General features: G+C 44.9%; 1 protein-coding gene and 1 long non-coding RNA gene across 6 annotated transcripts in view; both read right to left on the bottom strand.

Annotated features, from left to right (window-relative positions):
* Positions 1-946: 946 nt before the first annotated feature.
* LOC310744522 overlaps positions 947-21,313 on the bottom strand; it is a 260,442-nt gene continuing 240,075 nt past the window's right edge. The window contains exon 2 of the long non-coding RNA XR_014539601.1: positions 947-2,224. This is a non-coding gene — a long non-coding RNA (uncharacterized lncRNA). The remainder of the gene's footprint in view (positions 2,225-21,313) is intronic.
* The window catches only part of MAPK4 (mitogen-activated protein kinase 4), a 93,013-nt gene continuing 72,646 nt past the window's right edge, over positions 947-21,313 (bottom strand). For 3 of the 5 annotated variants that reach the window (XM_083575697.1, XM_083575696.1, XM_083575698.1), the window contains 4 exons: positions 16,390-16,534; positions 6,583-6,744; positions 5,243-5,444; positions 947-4,251 (listed from right to left, as the gene is read on the bottom strand). In XM_083575697.1, coding sequence (XP_083431823.1) covers positions 3,564-4,251; positions 5,243-5,444; positions 6,583-6,744; positions 16,390-16,534 — 1,197 coding nt within the window. In that variant the 3' untranslated portion in view covers positions 947-3,563. Of the gene's footprint in view, positions 4,252-5,242; positions 5,445-6,582; positions 6,745-16,368; positions 16,535-21,313 lie in introns of all 5 variants that reach the window. The other 2 variants (XM_083575695.1, XM_083575694.1) reach the window with 1 other exon arrangement.

Here is a 21,313-nt window from a genome sequence, read left to right as displayed (position 1 = left end):
GGGCAGGAAATGGCGAAGAGGTAAAGCAGGCACAACAAGAAAACAGTTGCATGATCACCCTCATCCCAAAGGGGGGGAGCTAACTGGGCCTGTTACCATTAAACTACAAGGGCACACACAGGAAAAACTCTGAATTCATTGCAGCCTGTAGTAGACTAATAAATACATCAATAATATTTGTACGAGTTTGGTGGGGCAATGTAAAATTCATACTATACCTAAGGTCCACGTAGTTATAACCTCACTGAAAACAACTGGGCCTGTTACATCAAAGATTAAATTGGGCTAGAGGACATGCCAAGTTTTTGTTGTCGTCGTCTTTGAGGTATATCAGTTCTTTGGAACCCCTCTGCTCCTGGTTCTTTCATTTTGTTCATTGTAGAAAAAGACTCACCTGAAAATACCTTAATTTTTTTTTTTTACTGCCATAGAAAAACTCCCTGCTTACAGGAAACTAGCAGGTCAGGAAGATATCTCCAGCTTAGCCTTCTTGACACGCTAGTTTTCTAAGTACAGGGAAGTGGAGGGGTGTGCAGGGGGAGCACTTTCCTTCACGAAAGACTGCGCTATGTTGTATTTCTTTTCTGAATATGCAGCACATCTGTGAATTCCAGCGTTCTGAGTTTTGCCGAACTAAATGCTGAGGTCTGTGAACTAAATGCTGAGGTCTGCTGCAACCTCTGCCTCGGAGTTAATCTTGTAACCAAATTCCAAGCCCATCGTTGCCAGAAACGTCAGCATCATGTTAATACAAACAGTCATTAGCGGAAGCATTCTGCTTGCCAGACGGAATGATCTTCCATCTCTCTCCTCCCCCCACAACATGTAGGCAATAGTTTACTAACTTGGCTACTAAATGGCAGAATTAGCTTTTTAGGATGCAAACTCTTGGTAGAAGCGTTGGCCCCACGGTAAGTGGGAGGGTCAAACCATAGAGCAAGCAAGATAGAAGATGCCTTTTATTGAGATCTGTCAGCTGAAAATGCAATGCACATTTTAAAAGATCTCCGTGGAACTCAAAAGCTTGCACACGTTCTGAATGCCGCTAATAAAAATAACTATCTCAGCAGAAGTAATATACCAGCTTTCCAAGTGTTAAATAATAAGCAGGATGAATTTCCCAGAAGAAATTTACATAATCCAGTGAACAAAATGGTACAAAGAAGGTAATTCTTCTTATTTTTTTTAGAAAAGCGCATGCTAATTACACATTTTCAGTATTTCCTTTTTTAAAAAAAAAAATGATCAGGCAGATTACATAGAAGTTCATAACATTTCTTCAATATACAAATCAACCTCAACCGATTCATTAATAAGGTGCTCAGAAATGTGAATGAAAATAGAGCCTACAGCAGATCCATGGTGTGTAATTTTTATTTATTTACAAAGCTTCTTTGAGTTTTCATCTGACTCCTTTTCCTTCCAAGGACACTTCAGTGCAAAAACAACTGTGGCAGAAGAGCTGGAGTTCAGTCTTGGCTAATCCCAGGAAACTTTTGTGAGTGTCATTTTCAAGATGTAAGGCCTACAGCCCTTGGCCTCAACAACTTTACACAAATTTGTGTAATCCTCTTCCCCCTGCCTTCACCCTACACATCCCCATATCTGCTCCAGGGAGTTAGGGCAAAACCCAGAATATATTTAGGGGAAGAGTTTGGGTGCGGGAGTCCCATTGCACAAGTGCAAGAAATTCTGCTTGAGCAATTATTTAACTGAATACCACCCAGATTTGTTAGCATTCTTTTTCTGGGTGGGGTTTTGTTTGGGGGTTGTTGTTTTTTTCTGCGGGAGAGTCTGTGCACAAAAGACCATCACTTAACATTTAAGCCCTCAGCTTCACTACTTATTTTGAGCACCTGGTTTAACGGTATATGCGCAACTAAATTCCACAGAAGTTCCAACATTTGTCGGCACCTCAGAATTCAGATTCAACTTTCAGAATTTCTGGTCTTTTTCCTTGCTTGGCTTTTGAAATCTGACTTTGGCATTAACTCTTCCTGGTGGGCTTTAAGGCAACGGCATAATAAATTCACTATGCTTGTAAGGCGCTTGGGGAGGGGGTCTTGAACTGGGGTTCCCAACAGCCAGTTCCGCTGCCATACCTCCTAAGAAACACTAGGGCAAGCCTGATAGACTCGGTTCTGTGCTTCAGGGATGCCATAAAGACCTCAATCCAAGCAAGCCACTGTGTGCAGCAATATCCTCCTAAGCACCTAGTCCCTTTCTCTTACCGCTGTATTCAGCCTGGACAGCTCGCTTGTTTGGGGTGATACACCTGCTTCTGAAACATGCATACTGACAGTCTGGTGGGGGTTCCTCAACTTTTTGAGGTCTAGGGGCACATTTGGAAATTTAAGAAAGTGTCGTGGGCACTATAAAAGACCCAGAATCCAAACTGGCAATGCTCAACCCCCTGCGCGCATGTACACAAAAAAGCCCAGGCAGAACACAGACATATCTCCCAAAACAAATAAATACAAACACACAAATGAGGCACGCACGCCCTGCAAAAAAAAGCAAAAAGCAAACACACTGAGAGCTGGGAAGAACAGGGGACTTAAGGGTACTATGTGAAGGGCAAGGGGAAGTTAGAGGCCTGGCAAGCATCTTGACACCATTGCCCTGATCCAACAAAGAGCAATGCGTAAGCCCTAAAGTTCTTAAGGTTGAGATGTTCAAACTGATTTAGCTGTACGGCGGTCTTGTTTCCAAGGAATGATGGTAAAATATGTTTCAGGAGAAGCCCTACCTTTCCACTTGTTAAGTGTGACAAAGAGGGTGTGCTCGTGTGGTGGTTGCAAGCATGAACTACAAGCCAGAGATCCCCATTCCGACTCCCAGCTCAGTCACCAATTAACTAGGAAGCAAAGTCTAGCTGTAATATCAGGAGAGTACTATCAGCCTACCTGGCCAAGCTAGAACGAGAGGAACCTTGTGGAACAGAGGAAACTTGGAAGCTGCCAAGTCAATCTAGCTCAGTATTGTCTAAAGGGGCACATTCCTAGCCCTACCTGGTGGTGCCGGAGATGGGACCCTCTGCATGCCTAGCAGGTGTCCTACCAATGAGCTACAGCCCTTCCCTTAAATGCTCTGGGCTCTCAGGAAAAGTGTCATACCAATGCAAATCATGAGGTCACTAAAAACCGGGCTGCCCGGTTATCAAAGGAGCAGGGGCTTCAAGTCCTATGACTCTCAAAATCATGCCAATTCAGCCTCTCTCTGCAAGATCAAGAGTTTAACATCCAGAACACCTCTGCAATGGGGGACTCATGTCCAAAACACACCCCTGGAGGTACAAGGCAAGATTGTTAAGGCAGCGTAAAACCCCTAAAATTTCATTCACACCTCTGGATTCCTTTTCCTTTCAAGGCATCAGAAGGGGACATGGTTTTGTACCTGCCCTTAACGAAAAAGGCATTTCAGTAACATCGGGTACCAAGCACGTTCGATCAAACCTTGGTTACTGTTCAGCATTGGGTAATTAGCACGAAGACTGGAAGAATTTGTAAGGAATCAGCCACGAATACCAGCAGCAACGTTTAATTATTATTATTATTATTATTTTACCACCTCTCTTTATGGTACACCTCCGTCTGTACAATCTCACTAGGGTGTTCTGCTAGGCATGCGCCGTTGATGTCTTTGAGCTTGTTGTCAGGCAGATCTTCTGGCTTTGTGCAAAGTTTCAATGCCCTGGAAATGAAGACGTCCAAGTCAAACTGGGGGTCGCTTTCGCTGCCGACCTCCTTGGGTTCTTTGTGGAGATGGTGAGGAGAAGATGGTAAGCTCCTCTCCTGGATCTCTGGGAGAGGATTTGGGCATTCAAGGCCTGTCTGGGTACTTGTAACCCACTGCGCTATCTCTAGGAATAGGTTAGATGGTTCCTCCTCCAAGGCAATCTCCGCCGTGGGTGCAATGGATGCCCTTTTCCAGTGGGACAAGTCTAAGATCAGCTTGGGCTCTGAATAATGATGGAGCTTGTTGTCCCTCCACAACAGCTTGTCCAAATAGGAAGGTGACCCCACTTTGTAATCACACGACCGCCCGTAATCTCCCTCAAACGCTCGGTCCATCGAGGAATGCGACTGCTCCAGAAATCTCTCGGAGCTGCTCTGGGAATATTTGCGCGGGTCCACCTGAGCCTCCTCAGCAATGGATTCCGATCCCGCTCTGGGATCTCGTTGCACCTCCTCCAAATCGTGGCACTTCTCTTGCCGCCATTCCAAATCCGAGGATAAGCTGACTTGGTACCTGTTTGTTCGAAGTGACAACAACGTTAGACACACAACTAAGGGTCAGGCGCATACTCCCATTTAAGCAAATTTAGAAATTATTTCTTTAATTTCACTGAATACATCTGCCAGAAATTAGGAAGGGCCCTAGCTCTCTGCTTTGCTTTGTCCCTCATTGGGAGTCAGTAATCTTTGGACCATCTGAAATAACTCAAACTGGCCGGCTACTAGAAAATACAAAGCAAGCTGCAAAATGAGCCTTCTATTCTGACAATTATGTACACTAACCAGCGTTCTACAGTGGTACCTCAGGTTACATACGCTTCAGGTTACATACGCTTCAGGTTACAGACTCCGCTAACCCAGAAATAGTGCTTCAGGTTAAGAACTTTGCTTCAGGATGAGAACAGAAATCGTGCTCCGGCGGCGCGGCGACAGCAGGAGGCCCCATTAGCTAAAGTGGTGCTTCAGGTTAAGAACAGTTTCGGGTTAAGTACGTACCTCCGGAACGAATTAAGTACTTAACCTGAGGTACCACTGTATTAGCTTTGGAGTGAGACTTGCATCATTTGTGTACTAGTCTTTATCCAGGTTGCTTCATAGCCTGAAGGTCTCCAGAATACTGAGAAGCTATCCGGGCTCCACACAGCCAGAGAGGACACTCAGAAGTGGTTCTACCAAGCACCTACTCCATCTTCAGCAGACCCACTAACCTTTTCCACTAGAAGATCCTCCAGAGCAGTCAGGAACCCCTCAGTTTCCATCGGTCTCCAAGAGTCGGTCATCCAAATGGGCTTACTATCCTTGCAAGGACAAATTGCCACTGCTGTTCCAAACTTCACCAGCTAATGGTTCTACTACCATTTCCATCAGAAATCTCCAGCAACCCTACTCTCCGAGGAAGCTCAGTACAGGATTGCAGCCTGAGAATCTTGGAAACTGGTCTCAAAGGGGGGGGGGGAGAAGCAACTCAGCAGCAGAACACGTGAATAACATGTGAATTAATGTACCTGTCCCAGTTGGACATCTGGCTTTGGTTCGCTTCCATCAGCAAAATGTCGTCAATCTCGTCTTCAATCCGGAATGGGTGCTGAGAAACAGGCTCATCTTCAGGACAGTAATAAGGACTCATATAAGGGTGTTGCAAACCCATCTCTGCGGTCAGCCGGTCCATGGGATTGAATGTCAGAATCTTCTCCAGAAAATCGATGGCTGTGAGGGGCAAGTTAATACAATCAGGTCAGCAGTTCTTAGTCCCCAGGACAGAGTCACCTGGGAACACTTATATGCATGATAAGAACAGTCACTCTGAAATCAGATAAAAGACTTCACCTTTAAGCTCCATTTCTATTTAATTATTGAATGTAATTGTCCTTGATTCAGATGTAAAGCTCTTAATTATATTTAATGGGAGTGTTGTGCAAGCTTTGGAAGGACGGTGAGTCTTGGAGATGTTACTTATTTTTAGAAAGGACAGGAGTCACAGTTAAAGAGAGTCTGGTCTAACAAGCATGAGAGAAAGAAATCCTATACATGTCGACTCAGAAGTAAGCCCTAATGTCCCTAACCCAGGGGTTGCCTTTTTTTTCTTTTCTTTTTTTGACCCAGTGGGCACATTTGGAATTTTGAGAAAGCATATCCTCCAAGGCTTTTGCCACAAAAACAACAGGATGCCATCTTCCAGGGCTGCAGTCCCACACGGGTCACATGACCCGCATGAGAGTGCGCCCCCCCAAGCACTTTTTTCCAGTAAGGTAAAGGGACCCCTGACCATTAGATCCAGTCGTGGCCGACTCTGGGGTTGCGGCGCTCATCTCGCTTTATTGGCCGAGGGAGCTGGCGTACAGCTTCCGGGTCATGTGGCCAGCATGACTAAGCCGCTTCTGGCGAACCAGAGCAGTGCACGGAAACGCCATTTACCTTCCCGCCGGAGCGGTACCTATTTATCTACTTGCACTTTGACGTGCTTTCGGACTGCTAGGTTGGCAGGAGCAGGGACCGAGCAACGGGAGCTCACCCTGTTGCAGGGATTCGAACTGCCGACCTTCTGTCAGCAAGCCCTAGGCTCAGTGGTTTAACCCACAGCGCCACCCACATCCCTTTTTTTTCCCCAGTACGACACCCAAAACAACACATTTTGGGATGCTGTACAAGAAAAAGTGCTTTCTTCAGGGCAAGAGCTCAGCCTGAAATCACACAAGAGCACAGTGCCCCAAATGGCCACCGTGCTCCCTCACAGGAGAAAACAGGATGCCCCATTTTTTCTGGGACAGCCCCACTAGGAACCAAATGCTTTCCAGCAAAGGAGATCCACCCTTGGATCCAAGCAGATGTGGAACCAAGTCTCTACCTTTGCTGTTCACTTCAGGAAGGAGCTTCCGCAATGGCTTCTTCACTTCCCAGGTGCTGTTGACGAACGTCGGCATCACTTTGAGCAGTTCCTCCTTGTCCTCTTCGTGGAAAACAGGGATGGTCTCCAAAATGAGCTGCATCTGCTCCAGCTCGTGGCTTCCTAAACAAACAAAAAGAGTTGCTCATAAGGGTGGCTTTGTGACCTCTGGGGCCTTTGGCCTTGCTCACACGTGCATTCCATCACTTGATAGCTTTGGTATGTGCTAATGAGCCACCATAGAGCAAACATGACGTAGTCGTATCACTTCAAAACACATGGGGCTGGGTAGGATGCAATGCTGAACAGAAACGTAGTACTACAGGAGAAGTACAGAATTTTTGGGAGCTGGCATGTCAGATCTTTATCGCCCTTTCCTCATGGGCCAACTTTGATAGGTGGACAAAGTCACCCACCTGTCAATCATCTGACTCCATGATGGTGTCTGGTGACTGAGAAGAGGGTGGTCCTGCACACCTCTCAACGTCGAACTATGTGGGTGGGTAGAGGGATCTGCTTCACCAGCTCATTTTCCACAGGGAACCAACTGATGAGCAGTGGTTTCAGCCAGGTGACTGCAGAAGTCTGCTTAGCCAGCATGTTCACCAGCCAGGCCAGCACATAAGTTGATGGTGGTGGTGGTGGTGGTGGTGGTGGTGGTGATGATGATTTATACCCTGCCCATCTGGCTGGGATTCCCCAGCCATTCTGGGTGACCTCTAACAAAATATTTAAAATACAATAAAACATCAGGCATTAAAAATTTCCCTAAACAGGGCTGCCTTCAGATGTCTTCTGAAAGTCAGATAGTTGTTTATTTCCTTGACATCTGATGGGAGGGCGTTCCACAGAGCGGGCGCCACTGCCGAGAAGGCCCTCTGCCTGGTTCCCTGTAGCTTAACTTCTCGCAGTGAGGGAACCGCCAGAAGGTCCTTGGAGCTAGACCTCAGTGTCTGGGCAGAACGATGGGAGTGGAGACGCTCCTTCAGGTATACTATAAGAACCTAAGATGAACCTGCTAAATGAGGTTAACGGCCCATCTAGTCCAGCATTCTGTTCTCATGGTGGCCAACCACATGCTGGTGGGAAACCCATGAGCAGGACCCGAGCACATGACCACTTTCCCCTCCTATGGTCTTCAGGAACTGATATTCAGAAGTATTACAGTGGTACCTTGGGTTAAGTACTTAATTCGTTCCAGAGGTCCGTTCTTAACCTGAAACTGTTCTTAACTTGAAGCACCACTTTAGCTAATAGGGCCTCCTGCTGCCGCCGTGCCGCCAGAGCACGATTTCTGTTCTCATCCTGAAGCAAAGTTCTTAACCTGAAGCACTATTTCTGGGTTAGCGGAGTCTGTAACATGAAGCGTATGTAACCTGAAGTCTATGTAACCCGAGGTACCACTGTACTGCCTCCAGTTATGGAGGCAAAGTCTAGCCATCATGGTTGATAGCCATCAATAGCCATCTCCCCCATGACTTTCTTATCCTCTTCTAGAGCCATCCAAGTTGGTGGCCATTGCTGTCTCCTTTCAGAGTAAGTTCCACAATTTAACTATGTGTTGCGTGAATATGTGCTTTTAAAAAAATCTGTTTTGAAATCATTCAGCTTCCTTGGAAGCAGGAGCCAGAAGGAGATAAATCCAATATAAAACTTGGAGTGTAGCTATGCCCTCAAGATTCAGGTCTATACCAGCAGAGTTCGGTTGCACGATTAAAGTGGGTTTGGTGTTCTTTCACAAGAAACTCATGCCTCCCAAATTGTTGTTGCTCCTTTTGAGGTAAGGAAAGTGGCAGAAAAATATGCTATAATGTGTGACATAACAATCTCTTGATGCTGTGTCTTACAACCTACGCGCAAATCGGATGAAGGCTCAGTAAACAGGAGGCATCATATAACCTCCCCACAAACTTAATGAAAATAAATGTGGATGAATGCTCTATAAGAACTCTCAGAGACAAGGACTATAAGCTCATGGTTCTTTTTTGCCACTAGGTGGGAGAAGACAACAGTTTTCTGTGCCACAATAAACAGCCAAGAGATCTATGCACAGTCCACCGATTTGCTGTGCAACTTCCATAACAATTCAATGAATAACTTCTTTGTGTGCCTTGCACCTCTAAGCAGGACAATTGTGGCTCTGCCTATTGTTGATTTCCCTTCCATCTGCCCTACAAGATGCAATGGGCACCAGTCACCACTGGTGGTTCAGAAGAGAGGCTTTGTTAAGGGTGTCATGGAAAAAATCTAGGTGCGAGGCTGCTCAGTCACCCAGCTCATCAGACAGAGCCTATGGGTCCCTGCGGAATAAAGGAAGGAGTCCAGCCAACTGGAGTAAATAGCTGTAGACCAAAGTTTATTGCGCAATAGGTTCAAAGAGCAAATTTGAACCCCGAGGATGGGGTGACAAAGACTTTTAAAACTTTCCCACCATATTCCAGAATACAGTTCGTACAGCATCATTGCTACATCACTGACATGTGACAAAAAGGGAGGGGTTAACCTTGGCAAACATGTCCAGACAAGTCCTTGGTACAAGATTAGCATAAGCAGACATGGCAGGGCAAGACTCAGGTATAAGATTAGCATAGACAAATATGCCTTAAGTACCCACCACCCAAAAGTACAATGGAAGTTCCTTTGCATGTCTGGAGCCTGAGGCGAGTCAGGCGATGAGATTTGGCTTCCTTTGGCTAACAATGAGCCCAGCAATTGTCACCTCTGGGAACTTCCTGGAGTCCTTTTTAAACGGGAAAATAGCTTTGGAATGGAGGAAACTGGGAAAGGAGATGATTTTATATTATTTTTAAAGCTAGGTAACTTCCCTGAGCTGTCAAGTTGAAAGGATACATTCAGGCATAATATTTGTAATATTTGTAATATTTAACTTTAATGATGTGCCCCCCCCCGGTAATTTCCGTAACAAGGGAGATAACTAATGGGGGGGGGAGGGTCCTTTGGGTGTTTCCACAAAGCAACTTGTTGTGGATTTGGTGCTGCTTATGCCTGCAAGTTTTCCACATCATCCACACAACAACATCCTCATAAAAATGCCATTCCATTCCCACTCCTTTTATCTCGATTTAATGTTGCCCAGGCTTGTTTGTTTGTTTGATAGATTTACTGGATTTTCTGAAGAAATGATAAATCCAGATTAGATGGGGAAATCACATAGGATGGCATTTTGATGAAGGTGACATCGTGTGGACACTGCGAGGTCCAAAATCACCTGCTGCGAAGAAGACCATCTATGCATGTTCTCTCTCCCACCACCGCCACCAAATGTTCAGAATTGGCTATCAGTGCAACTTAATAAAAGTAATAGCTGAAGGACAAAAAGTAAAGCAAGGAGGTTTACAGCAAAACCAAAATAATTTAACATAGAGTGCATTTCATTAGATCACTTTGTGCATTTATTTCTGAGGACCATTAGCCAGAGATGTCCAGGTCAGACTGAGAGCATAACTACCACAACAGAGGGTTGGTTTTTTTATTGTTGGAGTCTCATTAACGTTGCCTAAATAATTAACAAACTCCAGATCTGCGTTCATGATTATTTTAGCAGCTGAAATTGCCTACTTCCAACAGCCATGCAGGAATTAGGCTGGGGTCTCATCTCTTGAAAGTGGCTCAGTGCTCTCGCATGCTAGCGAATGAGGTCGCCCTCTTTAAAAAGTGGATTATGTGAGTTAATTGAAGATGGGGGGAATGAAGCATGAAGAAGGGGTTGGGTTTGATAGTCTGCTAGTCTCTTCAAGCTCTGTGATTTCATGAGGACAGGCTAAAATGGACCAGCTTTATTAAGACCCTTTAACCATGACATATACACAGCAGCAATTATGCATATGGGATAAGTGGCAATAGCTATCCCTGGTAAAAGTAAGTACAATGTTAGGGACCCATGTATGTGCTGATATATTGAATTTCTGAACAAATTATCTTTTGCTGGGGTCAATACCTGATCCATCTAGCTCAGTATGGACAAGACAGATTGGCAGTAGATCTCAAGGTAGGATGTCCCAGGTTCCTGACATCTCCACATAGGGCTGGGAGAGCCCCTTGCCTGAAATCCCAGAGAGCCACTACCCATAGGTGTAGAAAATGCTGAGCTTGATCACCCAATAGGTCTGACTCCAATATATCAGGTGAGGGAGCGGTACACGTGGTAAAGTCATGTGTGAAAATTATGGTACCTATGCATGTGTTTGAAATCCATTATAGACACTGTCCTGACTTTCCTCCTAGAGATCCTTTAGTGGAGATACTGGGGGTTAAATCTGTGGTTGTCTGCATGCAAAGTACACACTGAACACCATGACAATAGCCTCTTGGGTCACATCAAGGCTAATTTGCCGGTGGAATTTCAACTGCACGCCAGCAAATTTGGGTTGCCCAACCAAAATGGATTTGACATGCAAGAAACTTGCTTCTAAAAACAATCAGACTTTGTGCTCTAAAGAAAGCGACTGGGAAATGCACTAGGAAGGTTAGGGTAACAATTGCCTGATGTGATGTTGTATAACCTTCCGCAAACTTGGTGCAAATGAGTCAGAATGAATGCCTTCTTAACAGGTCATCTAGAAACCCTCTTGCACTGTTCATTTGAAAGGTACGCATATGCCCTCACCAGCCACAGAAGGCAAGGTGCTATAAAGGTGAGAATACTCATAAAAGGTAAAGGTAAAGGACCCCTGACAGTTAAGTCCAGTTGCAGACGACTCTGGGGTTGCAGCGCTCATCTCGCTTTACTGGCTGAGGGAGCTGTTTGTGCGCAGACAGTTTTTCCGGGTCACGTGGCCAGCATGACTAAGCCGCTTCTGGCAAACCAGAGCAGCGCACAGAAACGCCGTTTACCTTCCCGCCGGAGCGGTACCTATTTCTCTACTTGCACTTTGACATATTTTCGAACTGCTAGGTTGGCAGGAGCTGGGACTGAGCAATGGGAGCTCACCCCGCCGCGGGGATTCGAACCGCCGATCTTCCGATCGGCAAGCCCTAGGCTCAGTGGTTTAGACCACAGCGCCACCCGCGTCCCTGGTGGGAATGCTCATAACATGTACCTAATTTTGGTGTGCCCTTTAGAAGAGAAACGGGTCTACTATTTACACATATCTTCAGACACTAGTAAGTCTGGAGAACTTTGGACACATCTATGGCGTGGCCACACTTGTGCATGTTCACCATTATTTATCGTCTGAAGAAACTGCTGGGCGCAAATCAGTTCTTGCATAAGAATATTCTGCAGATTTGCACTGACATCCTGGAGTCTGGTCAGGTCAGTATTTTGATACACAGGTCAATGCATCGCCCTGCTATGTCCTGCATTCTCCAATCCCCCCCCTCGCTCGTTCACAGGAGGGAACCGATGTTGTGATCAAAGAATCAGTTGACTCATTTTCCATCCCTACCCCTCTTCCCCTGCTTCCCATAGCTTAATTGGGTGGAGAAGCACATCCTCAGCACGACTGGAAAGCACTTGACTATTTATTTTAAAACAACAGCTCTAATTGTACATGCCCTAGCTGGGGGTTGCAAGGAGGGGTGCTGAAGAATGTGTAGACACGCTGCCTCCCTCTCCCCGGGCCCCAAACAAACCAAATCCCGCCCAGAGTAGATTTAGCAGTACTTTCTTCTTCTTCTTTTATCCATAGCTGTCAACTTACAGATTTGAAAATAAGGGACCAGCAGCCTCGAAAATAAAGGATCAGCAGCCAAAATAAGGGATCAACAATTACTTTGATAAAATACATATTTTGTTGCGTGCAAATGACTTTAGATACCTATTAGGTCCATAAATTACCATATAGCATATGTTCAACACAAAAAACAGCAACAATTTGTTGTTGACAAAGCACAGCTGGACATAGAAAGGGCCCCATTACCTTCAGTAGCTTATTTAAGGGACATCATCAATAAGGGACAGCAGCGGGGCATGGCGCTGGGATAAGGGACTGTCCAGCCAAATAAGGGGCGCTTGACAGCTATGCTTTTATCCCTTAGCTCAAAACAACTCTCTCTGCAACAGTTTGGCCAAATTATGAAGCGGCAGACCAGTAGCAACTCTGATCTACCACTCCGGAAGCCATCACCCGAGTTTTGCACTCGCTGTTCCCAGCGGTGCGTTTGGACTGCGCCACTTAATGCACGTCAAAAGCGGTGGCTCACAAGATTGAATGCTCCTCCACAAATCCCTTCACATACAGAATTAGGTGTCAGAGACAGAGTCTAGACTAGCATGGCAAACTACTTTTCTAGGTACAGGGAATATTTGCCTGGAGAACTATGTGACCATACAATCAACCTTCAGGCCAGGAGTCTGGGGAGGGCATTCTGGGTTCCCCTGGCCACTCATGGACTTCAGCTATTTAGCTGCGACTCCTGCATTGCAGGGGGCTGGACTAGATGATCGCTGAGGCTCCCTTTCATTCTACAGTTCTAGGATTCTACTCAGCACCTGCTCATTTTCGCTTCCACCATCAGATGAAAAGTCTCCTTATTCAGGAAGCCTATTGTTAATGTCACTGCTGGAATTTGTATTTATGGTTGTTGTTGTTTTTTAAAAAATAGTTATACTTTTCAGATATATACATTTCATTGATTTTACAGGCATTTTAAAACTTGACTTCCTTCCCTCTCTTTCTGTGGTTCCTTAAATTTATTTTTAACATTTTCTGCATATCCAAATTAACTTAACTTACTCATTTATTATATATATATATACACACATATACATATACATATACACATACACACACACACACACACACACACACACACACACACATTCTTATGTAGCTGCAGGTTATTACAATAATCCTGCCAGTGTTTTTATCTGTTTACAATTTATGGTTTATCAATAAACCATTTCCATTCTTTTACAAAAAGTTTGTTATCTCGATTTCTTATTCTTCTGGTAAGTTTCACTTTTTCTCCATACTCCATAAGTTTTTGTATCCATTCTTCCTTTGCTGGGACTTCTTTCCATTTTGGAGCAAGTAAAATACACAAGTAAATTTCTATACAATTTAGGTAGTTCATCCCTATAATTCCCAAGAGAAAAGCTTCTAGGTTTTTTTGGTGTGTTTTTTTTACAAACATTATTTTTTTTAATTTATCTCTATGTTTTCTTTTCCTCTTTTCCTATGTTGTATACAACATAATTTTACCCAGAGTAGATCCACTGAAATTAATGGAAATAAGCTAGTCATGTCCATTCATTTCAATGAGTCTGCTCTGAATATTACTAATGTTGGATTCGGCACTCAGCTATTGGTTTTGTTGTCTCTCATGAGTGGTTTACGCCGCTCAGTGGTGCCTTTTGAAAATGAGATCAACATGTCAGGTGAGATTACATGAAAGAAGACTGAAATTAAAAAGGACGTTATTTCTTCTCTGGGATGTAATCCACTGAGAGCAGTCCAAACACAACATTCCTTGTAATGCTAGAGAAGACATGGGAGGGAATGTTTGGTCCAGCCAGTCAAAACTTCCTGTTCCTCCTGGCCAGAGCATCCTTCCTTTTGCATGTGATAGAAGGGTGGGCATGACCTAACCTGTCCAGGTAATAAAAGGACGAGTCACGCAGCACACCTCTCTCTTTTTCACTTCCTTCCTCGTTGGACCAGCTTCTTAGCTAGAAATGCTCTGCTAGCTTCTCAACTAGCAGAAGCACTGAGATTATTCCCCCATATGGGGTAGATCCACATGTACTTATTTGTATCTAAGTCTGCCTTCAGGGATCACACTGTGCTCTTCCTGATGAAAGCAAACTTCTTTTATTGACTTTAAATAAGATTGTGGCGTCTTTATTCTTTTAAGAGGGATTCATGCGAGCTTACCAGGAACGTACGATTCAATCTCAGACAGATTGAATTGTATAATAGTGAGAGGCTTACACAAGCCTGCAGCCAGCTATCTGCTGTGCATGTAAAAGGGGAATGTAAACTCTGCTAAGTAAAGGAACTTGCTAACGAAAGTTAGGAAGGATATTATAAACAATATATCCTCTCCTGCCTCCCTGAACATTCCCACACTGTCAAGTCATAATTACCTAACCTGTACTCAAAAGACACATCCCAGAACATGTAATAAAGCCCACCTGTCACGCAAAACCTGGGTGCCCCAGGACAAAAAGATCCCATTGAGCACATGGACTGACAATATGGACAGACTAGATACCTACGAATGAATTGCATATCGACGCAAATTAAGAATGGATAAATACGAAGAAATCTGGAAGGATTACTTAAGTGATAAGGTGGGAAGTAGGGGGAGGAAAGGTGGGGAAATATTCTTAAAAAGGTGTAGTTATAGGTATATCAGTACTCAAATCTGAATTGTTAAATTGTGTTATTAGTGTTATTGTGGTTTTTGTTGTATATTTTTTTTGGTTGTTGTTTGTGTTGAAAAAATGATTAAATAAAAAAAAAATCCCAGAACGTGTAATAGATCCCACCTGTCACGCAAAACCTGGGTGCCCCAGGACAAAGGCAGAGCCCAGGGCATCTTCAGAGAAAGTGGGGCCATCCCTCTTAAAACAGGGAACTTGGAAGATATGGAACTATCGCTGTAAAAGTGGGGGTTTTTGGGGAGGGAAAGGCAAAACCTCTCAGACCCATGCTTAGAAAGCACAGGGCCAGTGGAAAACCCCGAGGTGCAGGGCAAACAGGAGTGCGGACAAGGCCTTAGTCTATGCACAGCCAACGCTACCAGGTCTTCAGAGCAGAAATATTTTGGAAGGCCAAGCGTTAGAATCCATTATTAATGAACCTTGTTATTTATTTAGAGAAAGCTGCATGCGTCCAGCTTACCCAGAGTGTCAAAATCCTGCCGTCTTGCAAAACAAATAATGGGCAAGGATAGGATAATAATAACCACCATGAAAGCAGAGATGAAAGAAAGGCTGTCGGGTCAAACTGAAAAGGAGGGATGTTTATTTGTCAAGTAGCATCAGGGGGTGCACTCGATTCCTGAACAAATATGGATGGCCCTGTTTCCAGCTGCTGGCAATGGACTCGGACAACAGCCTTCCAGCAGGTGGGGAAACTTCTTGTTCTCGCCAGGTTATTTTTTTGTAAGCACTTTGGACCCCCCCTCTAGGCATCCTTCCTATTGTGCATTCTTGATGATTTGTGATTGTGATGCTATCCAGGCAGTTATTCGCAATCCCACTTTCAATTCTCTTTACCATTATCCCACACTTTCTGGTATATTTTGCCATCACGTTCCTAATCTGCAAAAAAAATCCAGGGTGTTTTGGTTTCTTAAGTGGTTTGTTGCACAAGACTACCGGATTCAATTGCACAACCTAAATTCACCAGTACAGTTGTACCTTGGTTGTTGAATGCCTTGGTACTCAAATGTTTTGGCTCCCGAACGCCACAAACCCGGACGTAAGTGTTCTGGTTTGCGAACTTTTTTTGGAAGCTGAACATCTGTTTCGGTTGTCGGCATTGTTTTCGGGGCCAATCAGAAGCCGCACCTTGGTTTGCGAATGTTTTGGAAGTCGAACAGACTTCCGGAACTGATTCCATTTGACAACCAAGGTACGACTGTGTACAACTGAATCATACCTGCAAAATACCTGGCAATCTGAAAGCCAACTGAAACGCTTAGCATTTTACACTCAGCCTAAATGGACGTCCACGGCTGAGCTATTGCATTTAAACAAGCTTCTTTCCAAGAAAGAAAGAAAGAAAGAAAGAAAGAAAGAAAGAAAGAAAGAAAGAAAGAAAATTTGAGACCTACCAGCAAGAACTGAAGACCTACCAGCAAAAAGCATCTTTCCTGTCAGCATCTGTGCTAGAATGCAACCAGCTGCCCACATGTCAATTGCTTTGGTGTAGTTGTTTGGTGAAAGCAGCAGGCGAGGAGATCGATACCATTTTGTCACCAGCCCTTCCGAGAGGTAACCCTGCAAGAGAAAGAAATATTCTTTTACACCCACACGTATATAAATCATCATGGAAACAATAATTTGGCCTAAGGTACCTAATACAGGCACGTTGCACAGCACACCAGCATCTTACATGGGGGTTCGGTTCCACGGGTAACACGGACACACAAAATTTGCGTTTGGTCAGAATCACGTTACTGTTGGAGCCACCTCGCAGCTAGCCAGCCTGTCTTCAATAAGGCGGACGATGAGAGGGAGGCTAGAACTGGCACACTGAGCAGGCCTTGCTGGAGCAAGGCCAAGCATTCATCCACTTGGGGTCACCTGGCCCAAAGAGAGCTTTTAAGCTCTCAGCTTTGCTCCACAGGCAAGGTCCCCTTGGCACACTGGCTCTAGGACCTAAATATTTTTTGGAGGAGCAAAGGAGCCAGGGCCTCATAGAGTTGGCACCTATGCCCACCATGCCCACTTATAGAACATGCACTGATTGGAAATGAAGTGATAGGACCAGCCCAAAACCTCTGCAGGTGCAACAAGTATTGAAAGCGTCATCACGTGTGAATGTCCCTATAGCATAATGAGAACCAATCATCATGAAAGCACAATATGGAGGACATCTAGAGAAGCCTTTAGCCACCAGGCTGTAGTTGTCAACATCTTTTGAGTACAGGTCTCTAAGAACTGCTTCTTTATGGAGACATTTACAGCCTCCTGGGCCCAGCCAACTGCCCTTTCACTGCTAGTTGCCGTAATAGGCAAAGATGGAGAGCTGGCCTTGACCAAATACCTTCTCCACAAGCCCCAATAACTGAAATACATCCAACGAAACTGGACCAGATGGGTGCTCAGAATATCTCCTCTGTATTAAACCGCAGAATTCAGAAGTGAGCAACTCTGAACATTCAAAGAGCACAACCTGCCATTGTTACTGTGGGTATTGATTTGAGAGCTCCAGGAAGATTCTCTCTTCCTGCTCTTCCACAAAGCTGTAGGGCATTTGCTAAGATAATACTTCTTGCATCTTTCTTTTCCCTTGCAGAACCATAGCGGTTATTCTAATGCACGCAATGCCTTTTCATTATTAATTGCTAAACAGCCTGCCTATCTGACGTCTTAGGGATGAATAACTTAATCCAACTCAACAGCTGGCTGGAGGCATCCTCTTTCATGCACCGATGCGTTCATGAAAGGAGCAGGTACACTCCAGCTCCCAGCTTGTACCAGATAGCAGGTCCTTAAAAGGGACACTTACACAGCTCTAAATGCAGGAAAACTGGAACCCAAGAGAGCCGACTGTAAGATAATGAGCCTCAGGCTGGTTCAGTCACTGGACCAGTGGGATGGCGACCCTGGGAAATTCGTACTGCTCTTTGCTGATTAGAAACTCTACCCCAAAGTGAAAGCAGCCCTTCCCAGAGCTCAGCTGCAAAACCTAATATGACACAAGAGAGGTAGGAGGAAGGATATCATAGCTTAGTTGGTAGAGCATGAGACTCTTAATGTCAGGACTGTGGGTTCGAGTCCCGCTTTGGGCGAAAGATTCCTGCATTGCAGAGGGCTAGATGATCCTTGTGGTCCCTTCTAACTTTGCCAGTTCTATGCCCCACTCCCATTTTTTTCTGGTGCTGCCACTGGTAGTACTAAGATCACTAATTGCATCATTTTTGAAGCTAACAATTGTGACGTTAATATATGAGAGTGCTGGAGGTGAAATAGTTAAACAGGTTACCCAATCAGGACCCGGGGGGGTGGAGTCAGAGGGACTATAAAACCAGCTCTGGGAGGGGCAAAGGGAGGAGTTCATTGGGAGTTGGGTGGTTGGTTGGAGTGGGAGTGAATTGGGATAGAGTCTGTGGGTAGGTTGAGTTAGTGTAGCGAAATAAGCTGAGTCAGGAACAGTTAGGGGCTAGGAAGACAAGTAAATATCTAAGAGGTGGTTCAGTGAGTGAGAGCACGTAGCAAAAGTTATAGGTCTGGATAGGCACCCCATGATTGTAATTGACCAAAACCGTTTATGAAACTACACGCTTGTTAAACTGCAATAAATAAACAGAAGTTTATGTTCCAATTTAACCCTGACTGGACTCAGTATTATCCCAGGTAGGGCCTGGGTGGCGGCAGCGAGAAATAAAGTGGTGGCCCAGGGATCAATAGACGGCGAAACGTCCGGGGACCCTGTGTGATCGCCAGAACAATCAGCAAAGGTTATACGACATTGCATCAAGGGATGGTTATACCTCACTTTGTAGTGCATTTTTTCACCCCCCTTACTTATTGCAAAATGTCCTTGTCTGATATGCAAAAGCGCCAAAGCCACTTCAACCGAGGAACCTAAATATGTCACCACATTACTGAATCCCACCCACAAAGTAGCAACAGTCTCAAATTGGCTCCAATGCTTGTGAGCAAAAATAGGAAGGGGAGAAAAGACACACCATTTACCTGTAGAATGGAATGCAATTTGCTACAGGCTCTATTAAGCAATGCAAGGGACACACAAAGCATATTACCTCTTTGCTTTCTCTCTGTGACCATGTGCTGCTGTTCTAATTTATAACTATGAATTTCTATTCAACACGTCTCTCTGCACTTAAAAGGCCACTTTAATTTTTCTCTCCCCAAGATAGGCAAGTAATTGAGACCAATTTGCTGAGCTCCTTTGCAGCCAGCTTGTTTACAGCTTTTGTCTTATTGCTAATGCTGCTGCTGATTATGAAGACTCCATCAGAGATGGTCCTTTTCCAGACAGACTCTACAATTAATTCATTTCCACGGAGCTTCTCTCCTTTGTTGAGAATAAAACACATGGAAGGAAGGAAGCAAGACTTATTGCCTAGGTCTTGACACAGGATCTTCTGGGGTTGTAGTTAAGAGGCTATTAGTGGACCTCTCAACCAATGAGTATTGGAGGAGGGGAATGAATACAAAGCCCAAAAGTCACCATTGCCTTCAGGGCTGCATGCTCCATCTCTCCCAGTATGTACTCTGGGCAGGCCAGTAATGAGATTTGGTAGGAATGCTTCTTGTCACACACATAATGCAATAGTAGATCCATTTTTCTCCTGGGACATCAGATGGCCTGTTTATTGAGCATCCTGTTTGCAGGGAGATCAGATGAGACTGGCTATTTAATGACCATTCATTCTGATTTGTTTGTGGGGAGGTTAGATGAGGCTGCATCCAAGCAGGTGTTATCTCGTATTTTCCCGGGTATATTTTCCCGCCACTTTCCTTGTTGCAAAAAACTTTCAGGAAAGTGGGTTAGTTGTGCACAACCATCCCATCAGTTGTAATTTGCTGGAAGGTGATAGAATCCCAGCTGAAAACGTCGACAGTCTGGAAGTGCTTTGAGTGCATAGGAGCCAACTCCTGGGGGGGGGGCCAAGGTCCCTTTGCCCCTCCCTGATAAAATATTTGAGCCCCTCCCCCAAGTTGATGGGCATTGCCATTCAAATGGTGTTTGCGACCACATCTTGTGATCGATTATGCAGGGCGAGACGTGCCTGCTCCCACCCTGTATTTTATTCAAGTTGGCACCCCTGCCTGAGTGACTATTTGAACCCAGTTCTCCCCAACGTTAGTCTGATTCTCTGACCATTACGCCACACTGCCTCTCACTATGCAAGCAGCAAGGAGAACTTCCTGAAATGTAGGTGCAGAAACAGCCTGGATTTAGGGTAATTCAATGCGCAGTTGCTGCACGTGTTCTAGAATCTCTTTGCACAAGATCACAAACCCACAAGGGACCGGGTGGTTGCTGTGCTCGAAAACCTTGTTCTGCATGCGAAAGAAGCAAGCGTGCGAGTCTCGTGGGGAGGGAGCGTTGCCTCATGAACAAACAGGCACTGATCTCTCACTGCTCACAAACAGTGCTGCAGTTGCCTTCGTTGGCATGTGTGTAGAGAAGCAGTTTGCAGGCTAATGCAATGTGACAGTTGCTTTATGACCCAGCCAGCAGGCTTAGAAAAAGGGGGGGGGGAGGCAAGAATACTGCTAACTTCCTCATCACCCTGTCTGTACTTTTCCAGGATCTGCATCCAGCCCCGCAGGGTAGTCCCATCCTAGGAACTGAGGTGATGCAGTAAAATGAAAATATTCAGCTGCGGCACATTTATGTAACCTTCCTCTAGGTAATTTGGTCTCTGATCACTCTGCCAGATTCCAGACATTGCTATGGCACAAGAAGTCTGATCCTTGCAGTCTGGGCTTTGCAAACGAGAACGAACTGAAGCCCTAGTTTTGTTGTCAAGTAAGGATGGGGGGGGGGGGAATGGGATTCCGTTTGCATTTAAAGGCGAACCTGCCTAATTCACATTTTCCCAAAACAGCCATCCCTCGAAATTTGCGCTTCTCAGAATTTTGCTGCACCGTCCTCCAGTCAAGTAATGTATACAAAAATGCATACGCTAGGGTGAAGTGTACATTGAAGTGCATATATTAATGGAAACAATAACGCATTATATTAGGGAGGAATTGCTTTGCAAAAAATGTATGTATTAGGGAAAACTGCACACAAACAACATTTGTGTAGTAGGAGAAAGTCACACTAAAATGCTGATGCATTTTCTTGAGGGCTTTTTAAAAAAACAACAACCACAAACTACAGTAGTACCTCAGCTTTTGAGCGTCTCGGAAGCCGAAAACCCAGAAGTAATTGCTTCCGTTTTTGAACGCGCCTCGGAAGTCGAACGGCTTCCGCTGCTTGTTTTTCAATTTTCTCCGTTGACTTTGGAGACCACCCTTTGCTCCTCGGTTGTCAAACGTTTTGGAAGTCGAATGGTCTTCCGGAACAGATTA

This window comes from Podarcis filfolensis, assembly GCF_964270895.1.
Source record: "Podarcis filfolensis genome assembly, chromosome: 11".
NCBI classification, from domain to species: Eukaryota; Metazoa; Chordata; class Lepidosauria; order Squamata; family Lacertidae; genus Podarcis; species Podarcis filfolensis.
The sequence above is the reverse complement of the archived record's forward strand: the minus strand, read 5'-3'. Positions and strand labels throughout refer to the sequence as shown.